Source organism: Sipha flava, unplaced genomic scaffold, assembly GCF_003268045.1.
Source record: "Sipha flava isolate LNK unplaced genomic scaffold, YSA_version1 116_pilon_pilon, whole genome shotgun sequence".
Classification (NCBI taxonomy): Eukaryota; Metazoa; Arthropoda; class Insecta; order Hemiptera; family Aphididae; genus Sipha; species Sipha flava.
The window spans coordinates 1,236,020-1,255,197 of record NW_020271740.1 but is presented as its reverse complement, the minus strand read 5'-3'; the positions used below and the strand labels follow the sequence as shown (position 1 = coordinate 1,255,197).

General features: G+C 26.1%; 2 protein-coding genes across 4 annotated transcripts; both read right to left on the bottom strand.

The window, feature by feature from the left end:
* Positions 1–3,686: 3,686 nt before the first annotated feature.
* Positions 3,687–7,509, bottom strand: LOC112692071. Of its 3 annotated transcripts, none has more exons than XM_025566617.1 (3): positions 7,186–7,509; positions 4,681–4,827; positions 3,687–4,227 (listed from the first exon to the last, which is right to left on the bottom strand). In XM_025566617.1, the coding sequence occupies exons 2-3, from the start codon at positions 4,804–4,806 to the stop codon at positions 3,778–3,780; spliced, it is 576 nt and encodes a 191-aa protein (XP_025422402.1). In that variant the 5' UTR covers positions 4,807–4,827; positions 7,186–7,509; the 3' UTR covers positions 3,687–3,777. The 3 variants fall into 3 exon arrangements, with proteins under 3 accessions (XP_025422402.1, XP_025422391.1, XP_025422409.1); XM_025566606.1 differs by having other exon boundaries at positions 7,236–7,506; XM_025566624.1 differs by lacking the exon at positions 7,186–7,509 and adding an exon at positions 6,508–6,812.
* Positions 7,510–10,374: 2,865 nt separating this feature from the next.
* LOC112692055 (S-adenosylhomocysteine hydrolase-like protein 1) lies at positions 10,375–18,776 on the bottom strand. Its single transcript, XM_025566578.1, has 13 exons — positions 18,687–18,776; positions 18,488–18,569; positions 17,829–17,960; positions 16,450–16,550; positions 16,317–16,388; positions 16,167–16,197; positions 15,046–15,213; positions 12,060–12,210; positions 11,840–11,992; positions 11,291–11,456; positions 10,929–11,096; positions 10,789–10,867; positions 10,375–10,698 (listed from the first exon to the last, which is right to left on the bottom strand). Exons 1-13 carry the CDS (start codon positions 18,738–18,740, stop codon positions 10,571–10,573), a joined length of 1,485 nt encoding a protein of 494 aa, XP_025422363.1. The 5' UTR covers positions 18,741–18,776; the 3' UTR covers positions 10,375–10,570.
* Between the last annotated feature and the right edge of the window lie 402 nt (positions 18,777–19,178).

The following is a 19,178-nucleotide window of genomic DNA, read 5'->3' as shown; positions in this document are numbered from 1 at the left end:
TTTATGTAACAAATTTTTTCGTATTTTTAATATATTATCAAATACACTTGAATAAATATAAAAATCTACTTTGCAAAATAAATAAAATATTTCCTATTTTACTATTTTTCTTGGAAAATTACAGACTTACGACAAATTTTTTAAATATATATTTTATGAGCAACATTAAAATACATAATTGAATCGCTTATTTCAGAAGCCCCTTAAGTACAGAAATTTAAACTTTCGAGAAATTAATAAAAACTTCGCATTTTCCTAAAAAAAATTTTTTTTCATTTCTGGAAGTAGAGGAAGTTTCTATGCATAACATCAAACATACTCATATAATCATATGCTCACCAAAGTTAAAGGGAAGGGGTAAATTTAAACCCTTTCCCTTTGCAGTTATGGTATTTCTGCAATAAAAAACATTTACAACAATAATTTTCTAGTTTTAAGGTAATAATAAGTTTAATTTGAGGAAAAATTAACAAAGTAGACTTTTGAAAAACTATTAAAAATTAAATTATTACAAATAGATGTTTAAGGTATCAAAAAAATATATTTTACGCAAATTAAAATGTTTTAATTTATTATTACTGTTCTTCATATTCTGATTCGTCTATTTCTTCCTCCTGGGCTAATATTGGCCAGCTCAAAATAATGTTATAGAAATCTGAATAGTCTGTAGTATATTCCGAGAGCTTTTTCAAGTCTTCAATTTTTTTTTTTTTTTGTTTATTGGAACTTTCTCAGTAGGATAGGCTTTGGTAGTTGGTAAGTCAGGAGATTGATTGGTTTTTCTAAAAGTAAACGTAGATGAAGAGAGACCATTAATGAAGGTCTTGACTTCTACTTTTCCAGGTAAGCGATGTCTGAAAATAAATTGTTTGTATGAAGATATTTTGAATGTAATTCGGTCGTCCTTATGAATTCCTCTTCTTGAAGTTTCGTCTGATTTTACTGTTTTCTTGTATGAAGATGGCCACCAGTTTTTAAAACTCAAAATTTCGTTTGTTTGCACTTCGTGAACGGAAAAACGACTGCACCTGCTAGCCTCTATGATAAGTTGAACGTATTGCTGTGGTGTATAGATACGATCTGTTTTTCTTAAGTCTTTTTATAGAATCAAAATCCCTATCACATGGCAAAAACGAGTAGCCACGAACTGGAAAAAAATGAGTGATGGCCTCAAACTTTCCTCGATCGCATAAATTCATAAGAAACCTCACCACTGTATGGTTTTTGTTCTGCCCAGCTGCCCCATCACTAAATAGAATAATATTCTTTGTGTTGTCGGGGATATATTTTTCAAAATAATATAGAAGAAAAGAACAAACCTCATTCAGAGACTTACTAGCTTCTCATTCATGGTACATATACATTTTTGCCTGATTTGTTTTTACGTCATGTATACAAAAAATATTTACCCATAACTGACGTATATAAAACACCTCTTGAACAGGTATGTTTGGTAAGGGTAAGTTTGACGTATAGTTAAAACATAAAACGACCGTTATCATCTTTATTTTCTTTGGCAGTATTTGACTCGGTATAAAATTTTTTGGTTTTTCTTTTGTATAATATAAGCTCACCAGCTGCACCCCGTTTAGCACTCTCACTTAAAGCTGGATCTCTTATTTTCGTGTTTAAACTTTCGCACTGGCTACACACATCTATTTGTGGTCGACCGAAGGTATAATCAAAATTTTCTTTTAAATATTTATAATAGAAGTTGTATTTGTTAATTATTAATCTTCTATACATTTTTTCGCTCAGTACTATAGTTTTTGAGTTAAATACACAAAACTACAAAACTACCCTCTATGACAAATTTTCAACCTTTTTGAGGCACGGGATGGAGGTGAGTTATCATAACCAAATTTAGTCCCAATTACTTACTGATTATAATAAACAAAATGGCGGGTACCCGGCCAAAGAATATTTAAAAAAAATTTCTTCTTCTGTAACTAAGAACCACCCTAAGGTACACTCTTTTCGGCGTTTACTCGATAAACGAATAACGTTCACATATTTACTTACTATAATGCATTTCTTATCTGCAGTTATTTCGATATTGATATTACAAAAAGTTATTTATGTAATCAGTATTTTGTTGACAACCAGTTTATCGCTAGAAAATATTTATAAGACAATTTTTTTTTTATTAATTTTGACGCGCCAAACTTTCATTTTGGACCACTATGCGACCGTTTCATAAAAAAGTGACCATATCATGAAATATTTTTGTATTTCACCAAGTGTTAAAAAACCATTTCCATTTCATGAAATGGTCAATTTCACTAAATGGTTACGATATGTATATATTTATTGATACAGATAAAATTGTAGATTAATTAGCAGAAAAAATAGATTTTTAACATTAAAATAAAATATACAATAGACATAAATTATTTCTTTGTTTGTTTGTATTACACTATTACCTGTACATATTTGGCGCCTAACACAGTGAAGAAAAAGATAAGTAGTTGGTTGAAGTGCAATGTAAAACAAACACACATAAACAAACAAACTTCATACCTAACAAACTAAAACATCCTGGGTGCCACTGTAACTAAAGTTAAGGTAAAAATTTCAAGCCCCCCTATAGATATGACAAAATATTCACCAATGGAAACATTTCACCTAGAATGATTTTCTAAAAAGGGATGGTACATTGGTTTCAAGATTAAAAGAGAAATACAGTAAATCATTCACTTGTTCATATCCCACTATGTATATATAATATACCTATTTATCTATATATATCACTCGTTTTATTTATTTATTTTACATTGTATACAATATATATTAAAACTATTTGTCAAATAATTCAATTATACTAAAACAATAAAATTCATCTTAGACAGTACCAACAAAGTCTAGCAATAAGTATTTTAAAATTTGTCTTTAAAAACATAAAAAGTGTCAAGTGATAATAAATTGCTAAATTAAAACAATATTTGTTCAAAATCATACTTCAATGATCCTAACATTATAATTTCATCATTTATCGAACATTTTTGACTAATCTAATAAAATGTGTTAGAATTCATATATTTTGAGGTTTTTGAAAAATTTAAATTTTAAAAATCTTCAACAAGAGTATAAACTTTGATTTAAAAATAATTACAATTTTCACAGCATACTTTTTCTATTTAAATATTTTTAATATCAGTAATTGTACATTAACATATTTTTCTCAGTAGAATTTAATTTTCGTTGCACACTTCTAATAACATAGAACTATTCTTACTGCAAAACCTGATATTAATATAAATATGAATGCATTTCACCATAGCACATTTGATTTAGCTTTGAAATACTGTTTATTCATTAAGAAATATTGATAATTTTGCCTTCTAAAGGTGAACAATTAATTTAATTACAATAAATGAGTAAGAAATACTTTTTTCTTAAATATGATATAAGAAAAATTGTGATGCAAGTTCGATAATTAAAAATAGTTTACTCATCTTAAATTTAATAATTTAGATAATTTATTCAAAAAATCTAAAATGAATATATACATATAAAATTGTAAATATTATATTAAAAAATTATTATATTTAATAATATATTAAATTAATCATTACATAATAACAATTAATTTGAGAATTTTAAAACACAATATGATTTTTATTTGTATACAAAAATATAATAATAGTTTAGTAAAAATCACATATTTTTTAATTATAAATCAAAAATCAATTTACAATAAAAACTGTACTGTAAATAAATTATAGTAGCACCTGGAAATAATTGAAAATAGTAAAATCCTTTCAAACAGATGTAACATTATAAACCACCAAAAATTAATTCACGTTCCAATTGCTTGGGATCTGCTGATCCTTGAATAGGTGTGCATTGAGGATTAAACACAGAATATGCGCTCAATACATTGCGTTTATTTCCTGTACCTGTGTTAATATAAATAGCAATAAGTGCAGAGACAGCAAAAAATACTGCTCCAAAACCTGCTACAGCAATCATCCAGTACTGAATAGCAGCCCAACACAAAAATAAAGTTATCGCGTAGTACGTTTTTTTATTATTTGAAGGCTTATTTTTCTCTGTGGGATTGTCGTTTAAAGTAGAATCATTGGAATCTGAATCATCAGTGTCGGTTAAATTGTTGCTAATTGTGCATGATAATTTGACTTTGCTACGTTGTACTGTAGGAATTATAGGAAGCTCAGATTCTTGAAGTAAAATCCTTTTTTTCTCACTGGTTGCAGGAGATGGAATCTTTAAAATAAAAATAAAATAATTATATAATATAAATTATATACTAAAACAATAATATTAAATACTTTAAAAATAAATCTTAGTTCATTAAACTATTTATTATTTAGTAATTTTAAACTAGGTATATATGGGCATAAGTACTTTTACTATATTAAAGAATTAAGTAGCATTAAGTCTATTATTTTTTTCTAAGCTTCTTTTAATAAAGATTAAAGAATCGTTCTTTTTAATAATTGGAACTCCTTAATATATTTTAATATAACAATTTAAATAAAAGTAAATTGTATAGTTTAACTATAAAGTAAAACAGAATAACAGTTGAACATGAAAATTAAGTTTTTTTGTATAGATAAATTATTAGAAAACCTTATGTTTTTTAAAAAATAATCCAATATACATAAATAATCGTTTAACTTACACAATTAAAAATGTATCTATTTATAATAGACTTACCGGAGAACTGTCCTTAGCTTCCTCCAATAAATTTGACTTTTTGCTTTGTAGAGTTTCTGCTAACGATAGTGGTTTAATTACCATTCTTCTTCTGCTAGTCATCACTAAAGTTTCAGTTTCCATCATTCATCAACATCTAAGTTAATTCTGAAAAAAAAATACAACCAATATATAGTAAAATAATATAAATGCATTTACTGAAAAATTAAATTCATTAAAAATTCATAAAATAGATTTTAATTTTCTGTTTTTATCTGAACATAAATATAATGATTTTTATTATTTTTAGAGTAAAAGATTATTAGAAAAAAACCAGAAATTTTTAAATAACTCAACATTATCTATAAATATAACAATATTAAATCATTATTATTATTATTCTTTTTTTTAATTTTTGTCTTTTTTAATCTGTGCATATTTAATTAAATGTAATTATGCAAATCAAATTGAATATTTTCTTAGAAATACCATATACAAAAATATTGATTTCTAAAAACTGTCAAAAATCTGTTAATTTATATTAATTTTTTTCAAAGTAAAGAATAATTTAGTCGCTATAATGTTATCTAAATTGAGCTTTAATATATTTGCAAGAGCTTTTTTTTTTTATTATTTTGTATCTTGTATCATGTACATCAGTGATTTTAAAATTGTGCTCCGTGAAGTCTTTAAGGCTCTACAATTTCTCAAGGGCTCTGTTCGTTTTACTATAAAAAAATTTAATATTTATTTTTCAATTCAAATATAATTCCTTGATTACATATACAAACTGTATTGAAATTTGGATAAGAAAACATTATTTTTTAATTTTAGATAATAGGCATTCCTATTCTAATTACTACTATACCAGCTATATTATACATAAATATAATATTAAATATACATTATCCTGTTTTGAGTTTCCTGCTATATTCAATATGTAATATGCTTTATAGAAAAATTAAAATATTAATATTATATCATGAATAATAATAATAATAATATTTTATATTTTTTAATAGACAAATAAAACTTAATTATCCATATTTATTGGGGCACTACGAAAAAATATTGCTTAAAAAAAGGTTCATTGGCTGAAAAAGCTTGGAAATTATTGATGTACATCATCATTAAAGGAGAATGAAAAATTGAATTATAAAGCTAATGAAGCTAATGAAGGATAATTTTTATTTTTAATAAACTTAAAGTAAATGTATTTGTTGTTAAAAATCAAAGATTTCAAATCGTTATTTAGTATATACATGTTAAAACAAATTATTTTATTTAAATCAATATTATTAACCTGTCATTGGTATGACCTATGTAACGTCTTGCCATTGGTGTTGAGTAAGCGCTCACCTCATTGTTTTTTACCATTGTTTATTATTTCATAAGTATATAAAATTGAAACCAACACCAAATTATTCATATTTAAATATTTCACAAATATAATTATGAACATTTTTCCTGATTGCAAATATTTCAAACAATAAAAATTAAAAAGCCCATTATTTTAAAAAAAACCTTTTGTTCATACAATCTTTCAAATAATATTTACTTTAATATCTTCTGTTTGTTAGATATGTTTATTTTAAATAAACAGTTATATTGCAATGTTATATAATAGTACAGTAAATATTATTATTCGTCTAAGTCCATAATGTCTATGGAATGAGCACTAAACTCACTTTGTCGATATTAATGATATTGCATGTTGATATCATATCAAGAATTATTTATAAAATCATTAAAATAACAAGAATACATTTAGAATTGTGTCGATTGAAGGTAAAAATAGTATCAGAAGAATCAAGAAATAATTATACAAATGGTTTTCAAAATACTTACGAGGTAAGCGCCACACTCACCAGGATACCAATGACGGGTTGAATATTAATGAAGTTGAAGAACATTATTATATTAATATACTCAATAATGCTATTGTTTAATAAACAAAACAAATTATAACAATGGTATTTATGTTCTAATTAAGTTCTACGGTTACATTAGCAATAATTTTTAACAAGTTAGATGCATTCAAACAATTCAAGGAATAAAAATCGCTTATTGTAGTTTCAAGTTAAATAGATCTAATGAACAGCCAAATTAAATGTCATTTGTGTAGGAATAAATAAAACGCATGAATAGTTGAGAGCAGTTTCTTTTTATATAATACCACAGATTATATGAATATATTATAATTTATTATAATATATATATATATATATATTCATATAATCTGTGATAATACTATAATACTGGCAACGGTGATGAATCAAATGCAAAGGAAATTCATTCGAGTCCACGGCAAATTAATGTTAGGACCGCACAAGACGACCTCAAGTACAGCGAAACAGGTTAATAGTGTGAAAATTCTGACGGCAGGGTGAAAACGGGCACCGGAGAAATCCAGCAAACGATGGTGAAATTGCCACGACACGGACGACCGAAAGGGCGGGCCGTTACGTTGGGCGAAGATGATGGTACACTGCGGGGACGGTGATAGGGGTAACGGACGATACCAACCGATTGGCCACGGTCGTGGCGGCGGAAATTGCGTTGACAATCATACTCACATCTGGTTCAATGGATGTTGCGAGAATATGTTAGATCAGGACAAAAAGTGTTCAACGCGCAACAACAACCAGGTCGACTATCGGCGAAACGGTATCGACAGTAACGGGAACGAGAGGGAGAAGAGAGAAAAAGAGTGAGCAAGATAGAGAGAGAGAGAGAGCGACAGAAAGAGAAAACGTGAGACAAACGAATTCTGTGTGCGCTGCGGAACGTCAACAGTGTTTCATTTGCTCGACGCCACCGCCGGTGCCCGAAGACAGGCGACGATCATTCGCATGTAAAAAAAAAAAACAATTATAATTATTATCATTAATCCGCCCGGTGTAATATTTCTCGTTCGCGATCCGTGATAGCGTCGCGCGTCGGAACTCTTATCATCAACGGCTCGGCGTCGCGTTATCGGGCGAACGCGAAGTCGTCCGCGAAACGCGTCCCCGGCCGGATTCGGATTTTTCGCGGTACTGTCGCTGATAACGTTCGTGTAACGGATCTTTGAACCCGATAATAATTATGCGATTTAATTTACGATTATTAATATTGTTGAACGATGCGTCACCTGGTCGTCACGCCTGAACCCAATGTCGCGAATGTCTGAACGAACACGCCAACATGCTGACGTACGGCACGCTCCAAGAACGGATCGATGGGGTGCACCGCGCTGCGCAGTCACGTCGCAACGGTTGTACAACGATAAGATCACTGCAGAAAAATCCATCTCGGTCATCGTATCACGCGTGGCGCAACGTGTTTGGGACATACTTCACTATCGAGAATCGATCGACTGCGATGACGTGAGAACGCACTTTTCGACCGCGAAATCGGGAATAACTGTTCCTCGTCCTGTCGTTCGGGATTCTTGTTTGGATCGCTTCAAACCGATCGGTACGTTGTGCAACGGGGCGCATGCTGGATTGTCAGGATGACAATGACGTTCGAACTACGCGTAGCAAGCAGTCTGGCCTGTAATTGTTGTGTTGTCACGAAGAAAAATGATTTCCCTTTCAGAACCCAACGAACACTATTTTCCTTCTGTTTCCGCATCAACGTCGGCAATACCCTATCCAATCTTTTATATATTGAAGGCAAAGGTATGTTTAACAAATTCTTAATATTTTCTATTACTCATTTGTTAACTTTGTGACCATCAAGTTTTCCGTTAATCGGTATCTCGTGATAATCAACTCAACAGCGAAATTACATTTCTCATTCTTATAACAAATTTTTTACTTACAATGAAATAACATTGTTCTTGTGAGTAAAACAATAAAATTGTCTTACTTTAGATAATAAATAATTTAATTTAAAGGTATTAGGTCTTATAATTGACTAACCCATGTTATTCAACTGTTCCATGGAATACTAACCATAGTGAATTCCAATACAATAAAGAAAATTAATATTTGTGGATTGTACCCAGTTTTTACTTATAACTTCACATTTTTTTTCAATATATTAGTAACATAAATTAGGCTTACCTACCCATTTTAATAATGAGAGCTATTATAAAATATAATAGAAACCTACTTAATAACAATCATAATTTTATAAATCATTAATAAAAATATTTTAAACAGATTTACAAAAAATACATTATTGTAAAATATCTAATACTTTAGATTTAGATTACTATTCTCAATTGTATATAGCATATATATCCTATGTCTGTTTATGTGCTAATTAAATTAATATAACTAATAACTCAAATTATAATATTATACCACAAAAAAACATATGAAATAAAAATCAACATTTATAAATTGAAAATTTATTTAATTTTACAACACATTTAAATGTTAAACATTTCAGAAATACGAAAATACTGTTTTAATTATATTTTATTAGTATCAAAAGTATTAGGTACATAACCAATATTTGTGTGTATATAATAAGTATCTTTAGTTAAAATAAAAAAAGAAAAAAATATGAGTATCTATATGAAACTTGCTAAGTATTAGACCAGAATGATTATTAATCTATTTTTATCTAACTAGCTGCTATTTAAAAAAAAAAAAGAAAACATTACAATTATTATTAAACTTCTAATTCGTAACATATAATCAACTAGTTGATAGAATTAAAAATGTATTTTTAATATATTTTATACTAAATTTTATAATTAAATTTCAAATAAATCAATCAACCAAAAATCTGAAGTAAATGGATCAAATTACTAAGTTACTAGCAAACATCAAACTTTTTTATTGCCTCAAGTTCAACAAAGTGTAACAAACAATTATGAAATTAATAAAGAAAAATTGAGTAGTAATCATTTAAATATTAAAAGTGACAAAAATATGGTTGCATTAAACTCATAGTAAACTTATTGTTAAATTGTATTAAAATGAGATTTAAAGTAAAATTCAAATTATAACTGATAAAAAATGTTATAAAATATGATGGTAAATAATTAAGACCTTTGGAGTTTAGGTCCAATTTTTAAAAAGCATTGGTATAATTTTATAACTTGATCCATTGTTAAATGTTCATTTAATACTTCCAGCTATAAAAATAATTAATAAATATATTATAGTTAAACCTCACATTTGATTTGTATTGTACATTATAATTTTGTCTCCATTGTCATACTATTTTCATTAAATATAATCTAAACAGAATTTTTTGTCATACTCACTGTAATATATAAAATATTTGAAATTAAACTTGATATTACTAAGGGTTTTTTTTTTTTTTTTTTTTTAATAATAATTTTAATACTACTCTACATTTTTTTCTCTACTTATATTATTTATAAAACTAGTATAAATTCTTAAATTATAAAAGAAACCGATTATTTTTATTTTAGCTAATATATTTAAATTTTTTTAACAGTTTTAATTAAATACTGAATTAGTTGCTTATTAATTATAATTAAAAATAAAAGTCAATAATTTATTTATGCTTATACAACCTCCAAAGAAAATAATCTTTTCTAAAACTTTTTAAATGTTTTGTTCGGAATTTAAAAACCAAAAGTTAATACTTATTTTACAAAAAAATAAAAGAAATAAGAGTATATAAGTATCTGGAAAGTCTGAAGCAGTAGTAATAACACTTTAAATTAAAAAAAAAAAAAAAAAACATAAATAGTAAAATTCTGAATTTGAAAACTTGTATAAACTTTTTTTTCAATAAATGTTTAATTTTTATGTGAGGAGAAATAGTATAAAAAGAATGGAATTTTCAGAGTACTCAGTTTTTCCTTAATTATCTTTAAATATTATGTAAATATTCATGTATATAAAAATAATATTGTATTCCCTATAATAAAGTAGGTGTAATTTTATATTTGTGTTTTTGAACAAGAATTAAAAATATTTTTAAATTATTATTTCATTTAGTATCTATAGTAATTAGGTTTAAATGGGCCATTTTTTGGTAATCCCATGTACTTGGCTTGTTCTTCACTAAGTTCTGTAAGATGAGCATCAAATGTTGCTAAATGAAGACTTGCCACGTGCTCGTCTAAAATTAAATAGTAAATTAATTTCAGTTTCTATTTTAATTGTTATTTGATACAAATATAAATAAAATTATGCTTGAATAGTATTGTACCCATTTTTTTTGGCAGTAAATATACATCACTCTTATAGCGACCAATTGGCGCATTAAATAATTCCACTAATGCAAGTACCTAAATAAATCACATTTAATACATTTTTTATTCATAAAAAAAAATAAAATATAATAAATACTTGTGTTGCGGCAGTAATAGACGTGACAAATGATGGAATGCTAGAACAAGTGTAATTTACATGATGACCACCAGCAAGCAAAATCATAGTTTTTCCATCAGGCCAACGGATATGATCTACTTGTGAACGTACCTTTTCCCATTTTAACTCTGGTGTATGTAATGCAGCCTTATGAAAAAAAAATTAAATTTCAATTTATATTAATATTATAACTATAGGAACTATAGTAATTAATTGTATCATATTAGTTGTAATTAACATATGCTTATAATATAAGCAATAAGATATATAAGATATTATCTTTATTCACTTCATTAAATTATAATGAAAATTGTAATTTTAATACTTATCCATAGACTTACCACATCAATTTCATTATGACAATAACTCATACAACATACAATACAGCCAGACTTCATTTTATCCATATGTTCTCGAACAATTACATTTTTATTACCAGTAGCTGTAATTACAATATCCACTAGTCGAATTACTTCATTCAGCTTAACCACTTTAAATCCATCCATACTAAAAAAATAACATTAAAGAAAACATATAGAAAAATTATTGACAAGAATTATTTCATTCTTATTCTTAATTAATAAAGTAACCAAATTATCTTGAAGAATACTATTTACTATGGCAATATACAAAATTATACAATTATCTATGAGTAAACATTTATTAAAATGTTTAAATTATTTAATTGTCTTGAAAATAAAAATAATATAGTAATAAGTAAATTTAAAAGAAATATCTTTCGTGCATTTGGATGTTCAGTTATATATTGGCCTGTATGTGAGGCAAAATAAATATTTTTTATCAGTTTAATTAAATTTAATATAAAAATTGAAAAAAAAATGTGTGATTAAAACATAATAAGAGTCAACTAAAATTTCAATTTTACAAACCATGCTTGCAAAGCGCAAATTGGATCAATTTCTGTAACATATACTATACAACCAAGTCCTTTTAACGATTGACAACATCCTTTGCCCACTTCTCCATAACCACATAACACAACTTGTTTTGCACCAAACATTAAATCAGTACATTTCTTTAGACTGTAAGTATAAAACATTTATATACATGTATATAAAAAAATATTTGTAACATTATCAATATACATACCTGACAATTACAGATTCTCTACAACTATAACGATTATCAAATTTAGTTTTTGTTACACAATTATTGATATTAATAGCTGGTACTAATAGTTTTTCTGCTTTCAATAATTTATATAAACGATGAATACCAGTGGTGCTTTCTTCAACAATCCCTAAAAAACATTTTCAATTCATGCATTTTATTAAAATTATGTACATTAAAACTAAAATCAAAAAATATATGTGTAGTAAATTTAAGTGTCCTTTTTCAAATCAAAACCCAAAATTACATTTTATTTAAAAAAAAAAAAATTATAGAATCAGGTATTTATAAAGTTTTTACATTATTAAAATTAAACCTTAAAATTAACTTTTTTTTAGCTTGTTTATATTTCGAAAATTACCCGTTTTATATGTTTAGTAAACATCTTATGTATACAGTAGTTATTATGCGACTGCTTTCATATTACATATGTAAAACACTATTTTTACCAAATATGTATATAGAAAAAAAAATTGTTTGATATAATAACATGAAATATGCAATTTTATAATTAACCTGACAGTAGTCTGTGAAGGAAAAGTAAATCATCTAAATCTTTTTACTTAAAATTACAATGTGAATACTTATTAAATTGGGGCTTACACAAAAATATATTTTGGGAAGGATTTTAATTTGTAGGTATATTTTCATATTTATAAAATCTATAAACCACTTTTACTCTATAAAAACATATTTATTTATTTTCCTTAATTTCTAAGGGAGGGGGTTAAACCCTTAAAAACCTTCATTGTGTATGTATCTGCCCCATTTCGTCTTCGTTTTATTTTTTTTTTGAATAAACGCCCTTTAAGTCTCATTATCAACCTAACTGAATTTAAAACTCAACAACTAGGTAATCTCTTATGTTCTTATCTTACTTTCTTTTTACGTACATAATTATATAAGATCATAAACACTGAATATACCTAAAGAGCATAATCATGAAGCACTAATCTAGTGTATATGTATAAAGAAATATAATATTTCGTATTTATATATATAATATATTATAGTACGTTATACTGCTGTTGGCCTCATTGTTACTACTGCGCGTTTATTTTCTTAAATTGCCGAGAAAGTCATTCCACGTTTTTGCTATGAATAAATCACGCATATGTAATATTCCAAAAACGGTTCTTAGCAAGAAAATATTTTCAAAGAATGTATGACGTCATAGCCCATGAATCTACGATAACAGTGATGACGACAGTATTAATATTTTTTTTCTTTTTTTAATTGGAATTTAGAATTTATTTTGATGCTTTTACCTAGGTGTGAGCTTGGAAATTTTTTTCAGGGGAGGAGGGGGTTCAATATTTTTACTACTATATATTTCAAATGTATTTATTAACAAGATAGTAATTTAAGAGGGGAGAGGGTTGAACACCCTTGAACGTCCTTGCTTTTACTATAAGTTTTGAGTTACAGGTAAACATAATGAAATACAATTAAAACTACAGTAAAAGCACCAAAATAAATTCTAAATTCAAATTTAAAAAAGAAACGAAACATTGATATTCTCGTCATCACTGTTATTATTATAGTTTCATGGGCTGTGACTGTGGGCGTATTTTAGGGGGCAAAGGGGCGATCGCCTCCCATGAATCCGTATTTAAAGAATTGATTATACTGAGATACACAATTCAAAATTTTTTTAAATACTGAATTGGGCTTTTTGTTGGGTCCATACTTAGTGAAAAATTAAATAAAATACAAGTGTAACTTTCAAAACACAGGTGTTAAAAATAACTACACAAAAGTCGATTTTAAGGGGATCAGGCATAAGATTAAAAAAAAAAAACCATAAATATTAAGAATTCACTTGATTTAAATATTATCAAACATTTTATTTGTATATTTTGAGCCTGAATAAAAAAAATTTGAGTCACCCCCCGCCCCATAGAAGTTTAAATATACCCCTGGCTGTGACGTCATGGATACTATAACAACATTTTCATGCTACGCATTATTCGTTATATATATATATATATATATATTCCAGATTAAATAAATTTATAATATAAATCATACATTTTGCATTTTCTTTGTAAAAATGTATTCGAAAATCAATGATTACGTCATTAACTCCTACGTTAAAATTTTCTATTACAACATACAAATTTCTGTCGCTAGTCTTGAAGCTTTCATACATATTCTGAATCAGTTTTATACATATTTTCGGGACCTTTTCTCATTAATGCCCACTTTAAAACTTCTCTTAACAGTTTTTCGCACGCCTTTTTAAATTTATAAACATCAAATATAACTTTTTTTTTTATACTTCTCTACTAGATGTCTAACAAAAATTAATGGATCCACTGTCCATTTTCCTGACCTATAACTAAACTGTTTTCCTAATTCGTTTTTATTAATTATTATCATATTTATTAAAATTACTAATTTTAATGGTTATTAATTAAAATATTGAAGAACAGATAAGAGTAATTCCACTTTAATATAGCTTCATAATATTTAATTATTATGGAACTCAGAATCAAGTTATGCAATACATTTTTTTTTCATTATCCTTAAATCAGATGTTGAAAGTAAATAGGTTATAGGTATATATTGATTTAACAAAGACGTGTTTATATTTATTTTATAAGTATTATTTTTTGTAATTTGGAATTATTATATTATATATTAAACTATTATATTTGAAATACTGAATTAATAATACAGAGTTAAAAAAAGGAAGATGAAACAATAACTATTTTAGCTATTTTGCTATATTATATATAGTATAATTACACCTAATATTATTTTAAATTAGTTATTATTTTTTTTATGATTAATAATTTTACTTTTTTTTAAAAAAAATTATAAAATTTGGAATTATCATTATAAACACCTACAAATAATTTATATAAGTTCATTAATAAGTAATTATAATTTTAACTTCAACGACCTAATTTTCAAACTTTACAAAACAAAATATTTATCAAGCAACTGTTAATATATTTACCAATTAAATTTTTAAAAACACTAGGACATTTTGCCTGGCAATAATTAGTTGCGTCTCCACCATCATCCAAAATCATGTTAGGTTTCCAGTTCTTGCTTTCAAAACATTTTTCAATACACCACCAAAAATCATCAACAGATTCACCTCGCCAAGCAAATATTGGGAATCCTAAAATTTAGTAACTACATTAATTAAATATTTAAAATGTTGAGTTATAAATACAAATATCAACCATTTTTATTCCCAAAAATAGTTGTAGTTTAATTGATATTTATAACTTTTTAAATTATGATCTGCATTTTAAGTATCTAGCAAATTTCACTGAAAAAATAGTTATTATACAAATTTATAAACTTAATAAATAAATAAAAAAAATAAATACATTGTTCTATTGTAAATATAAAATTTAATAAAATATTTATAGTTTTAAATGTTAGCATTAAACTATAGTGATTATCTAAATATTTTTTATAATACAGGGTTGACTATTAATGGCATATATATTATATATAAACTGGTAAATGGGAATTTCAGGAATACCTTTTATAATAAATAACAAATTGATAAATATTCATAGATTTTATGAAAATTGGTTTCATAATTTGAAATATATAATAAAGTACTGTCTTGGACATTTAATAATATATTAAATATAATAAATTGACAATTTTTTTTTTTATTATATATAAGTATTATACAAAATAATAATTAAAGTTAAAAACTACAACAATATACATACAAAATGTAATTGAATACCAAATTAAATATAGGTACAATTAATATTTTAAATAAGTCAATCATACATAATTCAAAACATGTTTTTTTGAATGAGAGTAAACTTCTGTTTTGCTAATGTCAAATGATTATGCATACTAACACAGTCCTAATTTATAACTCAAAACCATTAATATGATTGATCGGTTGTTATAAATTCCAAATAGAACATTAATATATTATAGTGTTTAGAAATACTAGATCTTAATGGATATAGCTTATACTCTATAAATTCATGCTTTCAATTAACCCATAAAAAGATTAATTATGCTATAAGTTTTCACACTTTTGCATAGTATCTCATTTCCCTTATTTTCAATAATATAACTTGCGATGATCATTATTACCTGCTTCTGCTAAAGCAGCAGCAACTTCATTCTAAAACAAAATTTTAAAATAATGTCATAATTAATTTTAGTTGACTTAACATTAAATCCATTTAAAATAAACAAAGAATAAAGAACAAAAACTGGATTAAACATCATAATGTATAATACCTGCGTTGAATAAATATTACAAGCACACCATCTTAATTCAGCGCCTAAAGAAGCTAATGTTTCAATTAATACCTAAACAAAACAATTAGAAAATGTCGTATAAAAATAAACAAAACATAGTTCTGTGACTAACAGCAGTTGGAGCCGTAATAGATGTACATCCAACAATTTTAGCTCCTCGCAATGGCTTGTCATCTATCATTTTTTTTCTCAAAGACAATAAGCCAGGCATTTCTAAAATAAAATAAATATTGTATGCATTATAATATAATATAATGATAGTTATAAATTAACTTGGCTTTTTTATATAATGTTAATCGTAATTAATAAAATCATATTTTATTATACATTTTGTTTAAGAGGACGTACATCCGCATGTGTTGTCTCCATATGACATACATACAACATAGCAAATTTGTGTTTACTGATTCAAACGTAGTGATGTTAGCTTTAATATTAAAGTAAACTGACCTATAATCAAATTTTAAGGGAAGGACATTATTTGTGTTTTGTTGGTCAGTTTTTTCCAATTATTAAATTTTTTAGCGAGTTATGATGTTTTTTTAAATGTTATTTATTTCAAATTTCCAATTACATAAATATTAATAATAATAACAATCATTCATTAATAGTCTTAAATAAAAAGTTATATTTTACATATTCATAACACGCTTAAAAATTAAAATATCGGAAAAACTGACTAACAAAACACAGATAATGTTCTTCCCTTAAAGTTTATTATAGATCAGTTTACTCTAATATTAAAGCTAACTTCACTACATTTTAATCACTGAACGCAAATTTGCTATGTTATATGTATGTCAGACGAAAACAACACATGCGTGTGTGAAGTCCTTTTAATGTCATAATATTTTTTCTATATTTATAACTATTTATAAGTAATGTTTATAAGTACTTATACTTTTTAAAATAGAAAAACTCTAGATAAAAATATAGTAAAAGTTTCTCATGTCATGAACAAAATATTTTTAATGTTTATATTGAGCTATTTATAACATGAACATAATTTAATGATTTTAACTAAATTATTTTGTAATCATAAACTAATAATAAATACTCAGTTTTATATTTTGTACAAAAATATAGGTATTATGTTTAATGCTTATAAAATGTAATAATGAGTACCAATTTATGATGTATGACCTACTTCAGAAAAATTAAAAAATTATAATATAATAAATTTTCTTGTTAAAAAAAAATAAAATGCAAAAATTTATATATTTTGAAAATAAAAAATTATAATTAATATTTAAATATGTTGTAACAAAATATTTGAAATGTAAATTAATTAATTATATATAATACTTAGGTATAATTCAAAAAAACAACTTTAATTTAAATTTAAATATTTTTGGTTATTAGACATAAAAATTTGACAGTGGATAATTCTATACTTGAAATAGATTTAGAGTACATGTTATATTTGTATCAATATGTCAACAATTTTTTTTCTATTCAAATTTTTATACATGTGAATTTACTATGTTATACCTTGTTCTGCAAAATCAATTTCACGTCTTCCAAAATCCTTTAGCCTAATATCTTTAATGCAAAAGTCACTAAATCCAGAACTATTAAGTTGTTTTCTTGACCTAACTGGAGTATCATCTTCAGATAAACTTGCTATAAAAAATATAAAATATATTAATATCATAATACAAATAATAAATTAATTTATATAATACTTATATCAGAAAATAATTTATATAATAGTAATTTAATTTATGACTCCTGTAACCCATTTATTAATTAATGTATTCCTAAGTCTTTTATTAATACATACTTAATATTGGAAGTATTAAAATTAAAATATATAATATACAAATAACTGCTTTCAATGCTATTTTTAAAATATAAATAGTATTCATATAGACAATAATATTTCAAGAAAAATCATTATTAAGTTACTCAATGGTTTACAACTTCTTTCGATTATTGAATAATTTTTGAGAAAACATATTGTTTCATCAGATGCTATTTTTCATATTTTATTATATTAGGTGCTGCTTTAAAAACTTAAAGAAAAAAATGTTTCTTAAACATATATATATATATATATATATGTAAAAGAGGTCTAGAGATAACATGTAACATTTACTAGATCATACAATGTAATAAAAAAATAAAAAGCCATAAAAAGAAATACTCACCAGAGCTACACGAGTCTGTTGAACATGTAGACACGGATCTAGGCCTGTAGCTTTTATAAGGCATTTTGGCAGCTGTTATTTTCTAGGAACAAAAGAGTAAATGCTAAATGCATTGCGGACATTGTGTGCTCAGGAATCGAGACCGATAGATACAGGGAGAACACACATTCGTATATAGGCTCAGACTAGCGCCGCTTACCTCATTGCTAGCGTCCAAAGATGTGAATGACACTTCTTTGCCGTTCGTGGACATTGTGAATTATGCTGTTTGTCGAAGACGCAAGGGTGGATCTCGCCTTTTCACCAAAGCTGCGTTAGCAATCCGACCACCAGGTGTGTAATGAGGGGAGGAGGGAGAGTTTGTGAGATTGTTGAAGAAAACTCCGATCACGACGAACGGGATTAAAGGGGCACGGCAGACCTTGATAACCGTAGACGTCGTGGTCACGCTAATTTCAGGAACAATAATAATTAAAAATTAAGTGTTGAGATTCGAGTTAATTGGTTCGGGCGGAGACGGTGCCAAGTGAAACGCGACGGTGACCACGATTGTGATTATTGTCTGGTTTTTTTTTTCTTTGTTTTTCTTTCTCTCTCTCGTTATCCTACTGCTATTTGTTTTTACTTTCCATACGCCAGCGATGAGAATCCATATGAGCGTACAATGGTACTACTGTCGGCCGTCTGCCGG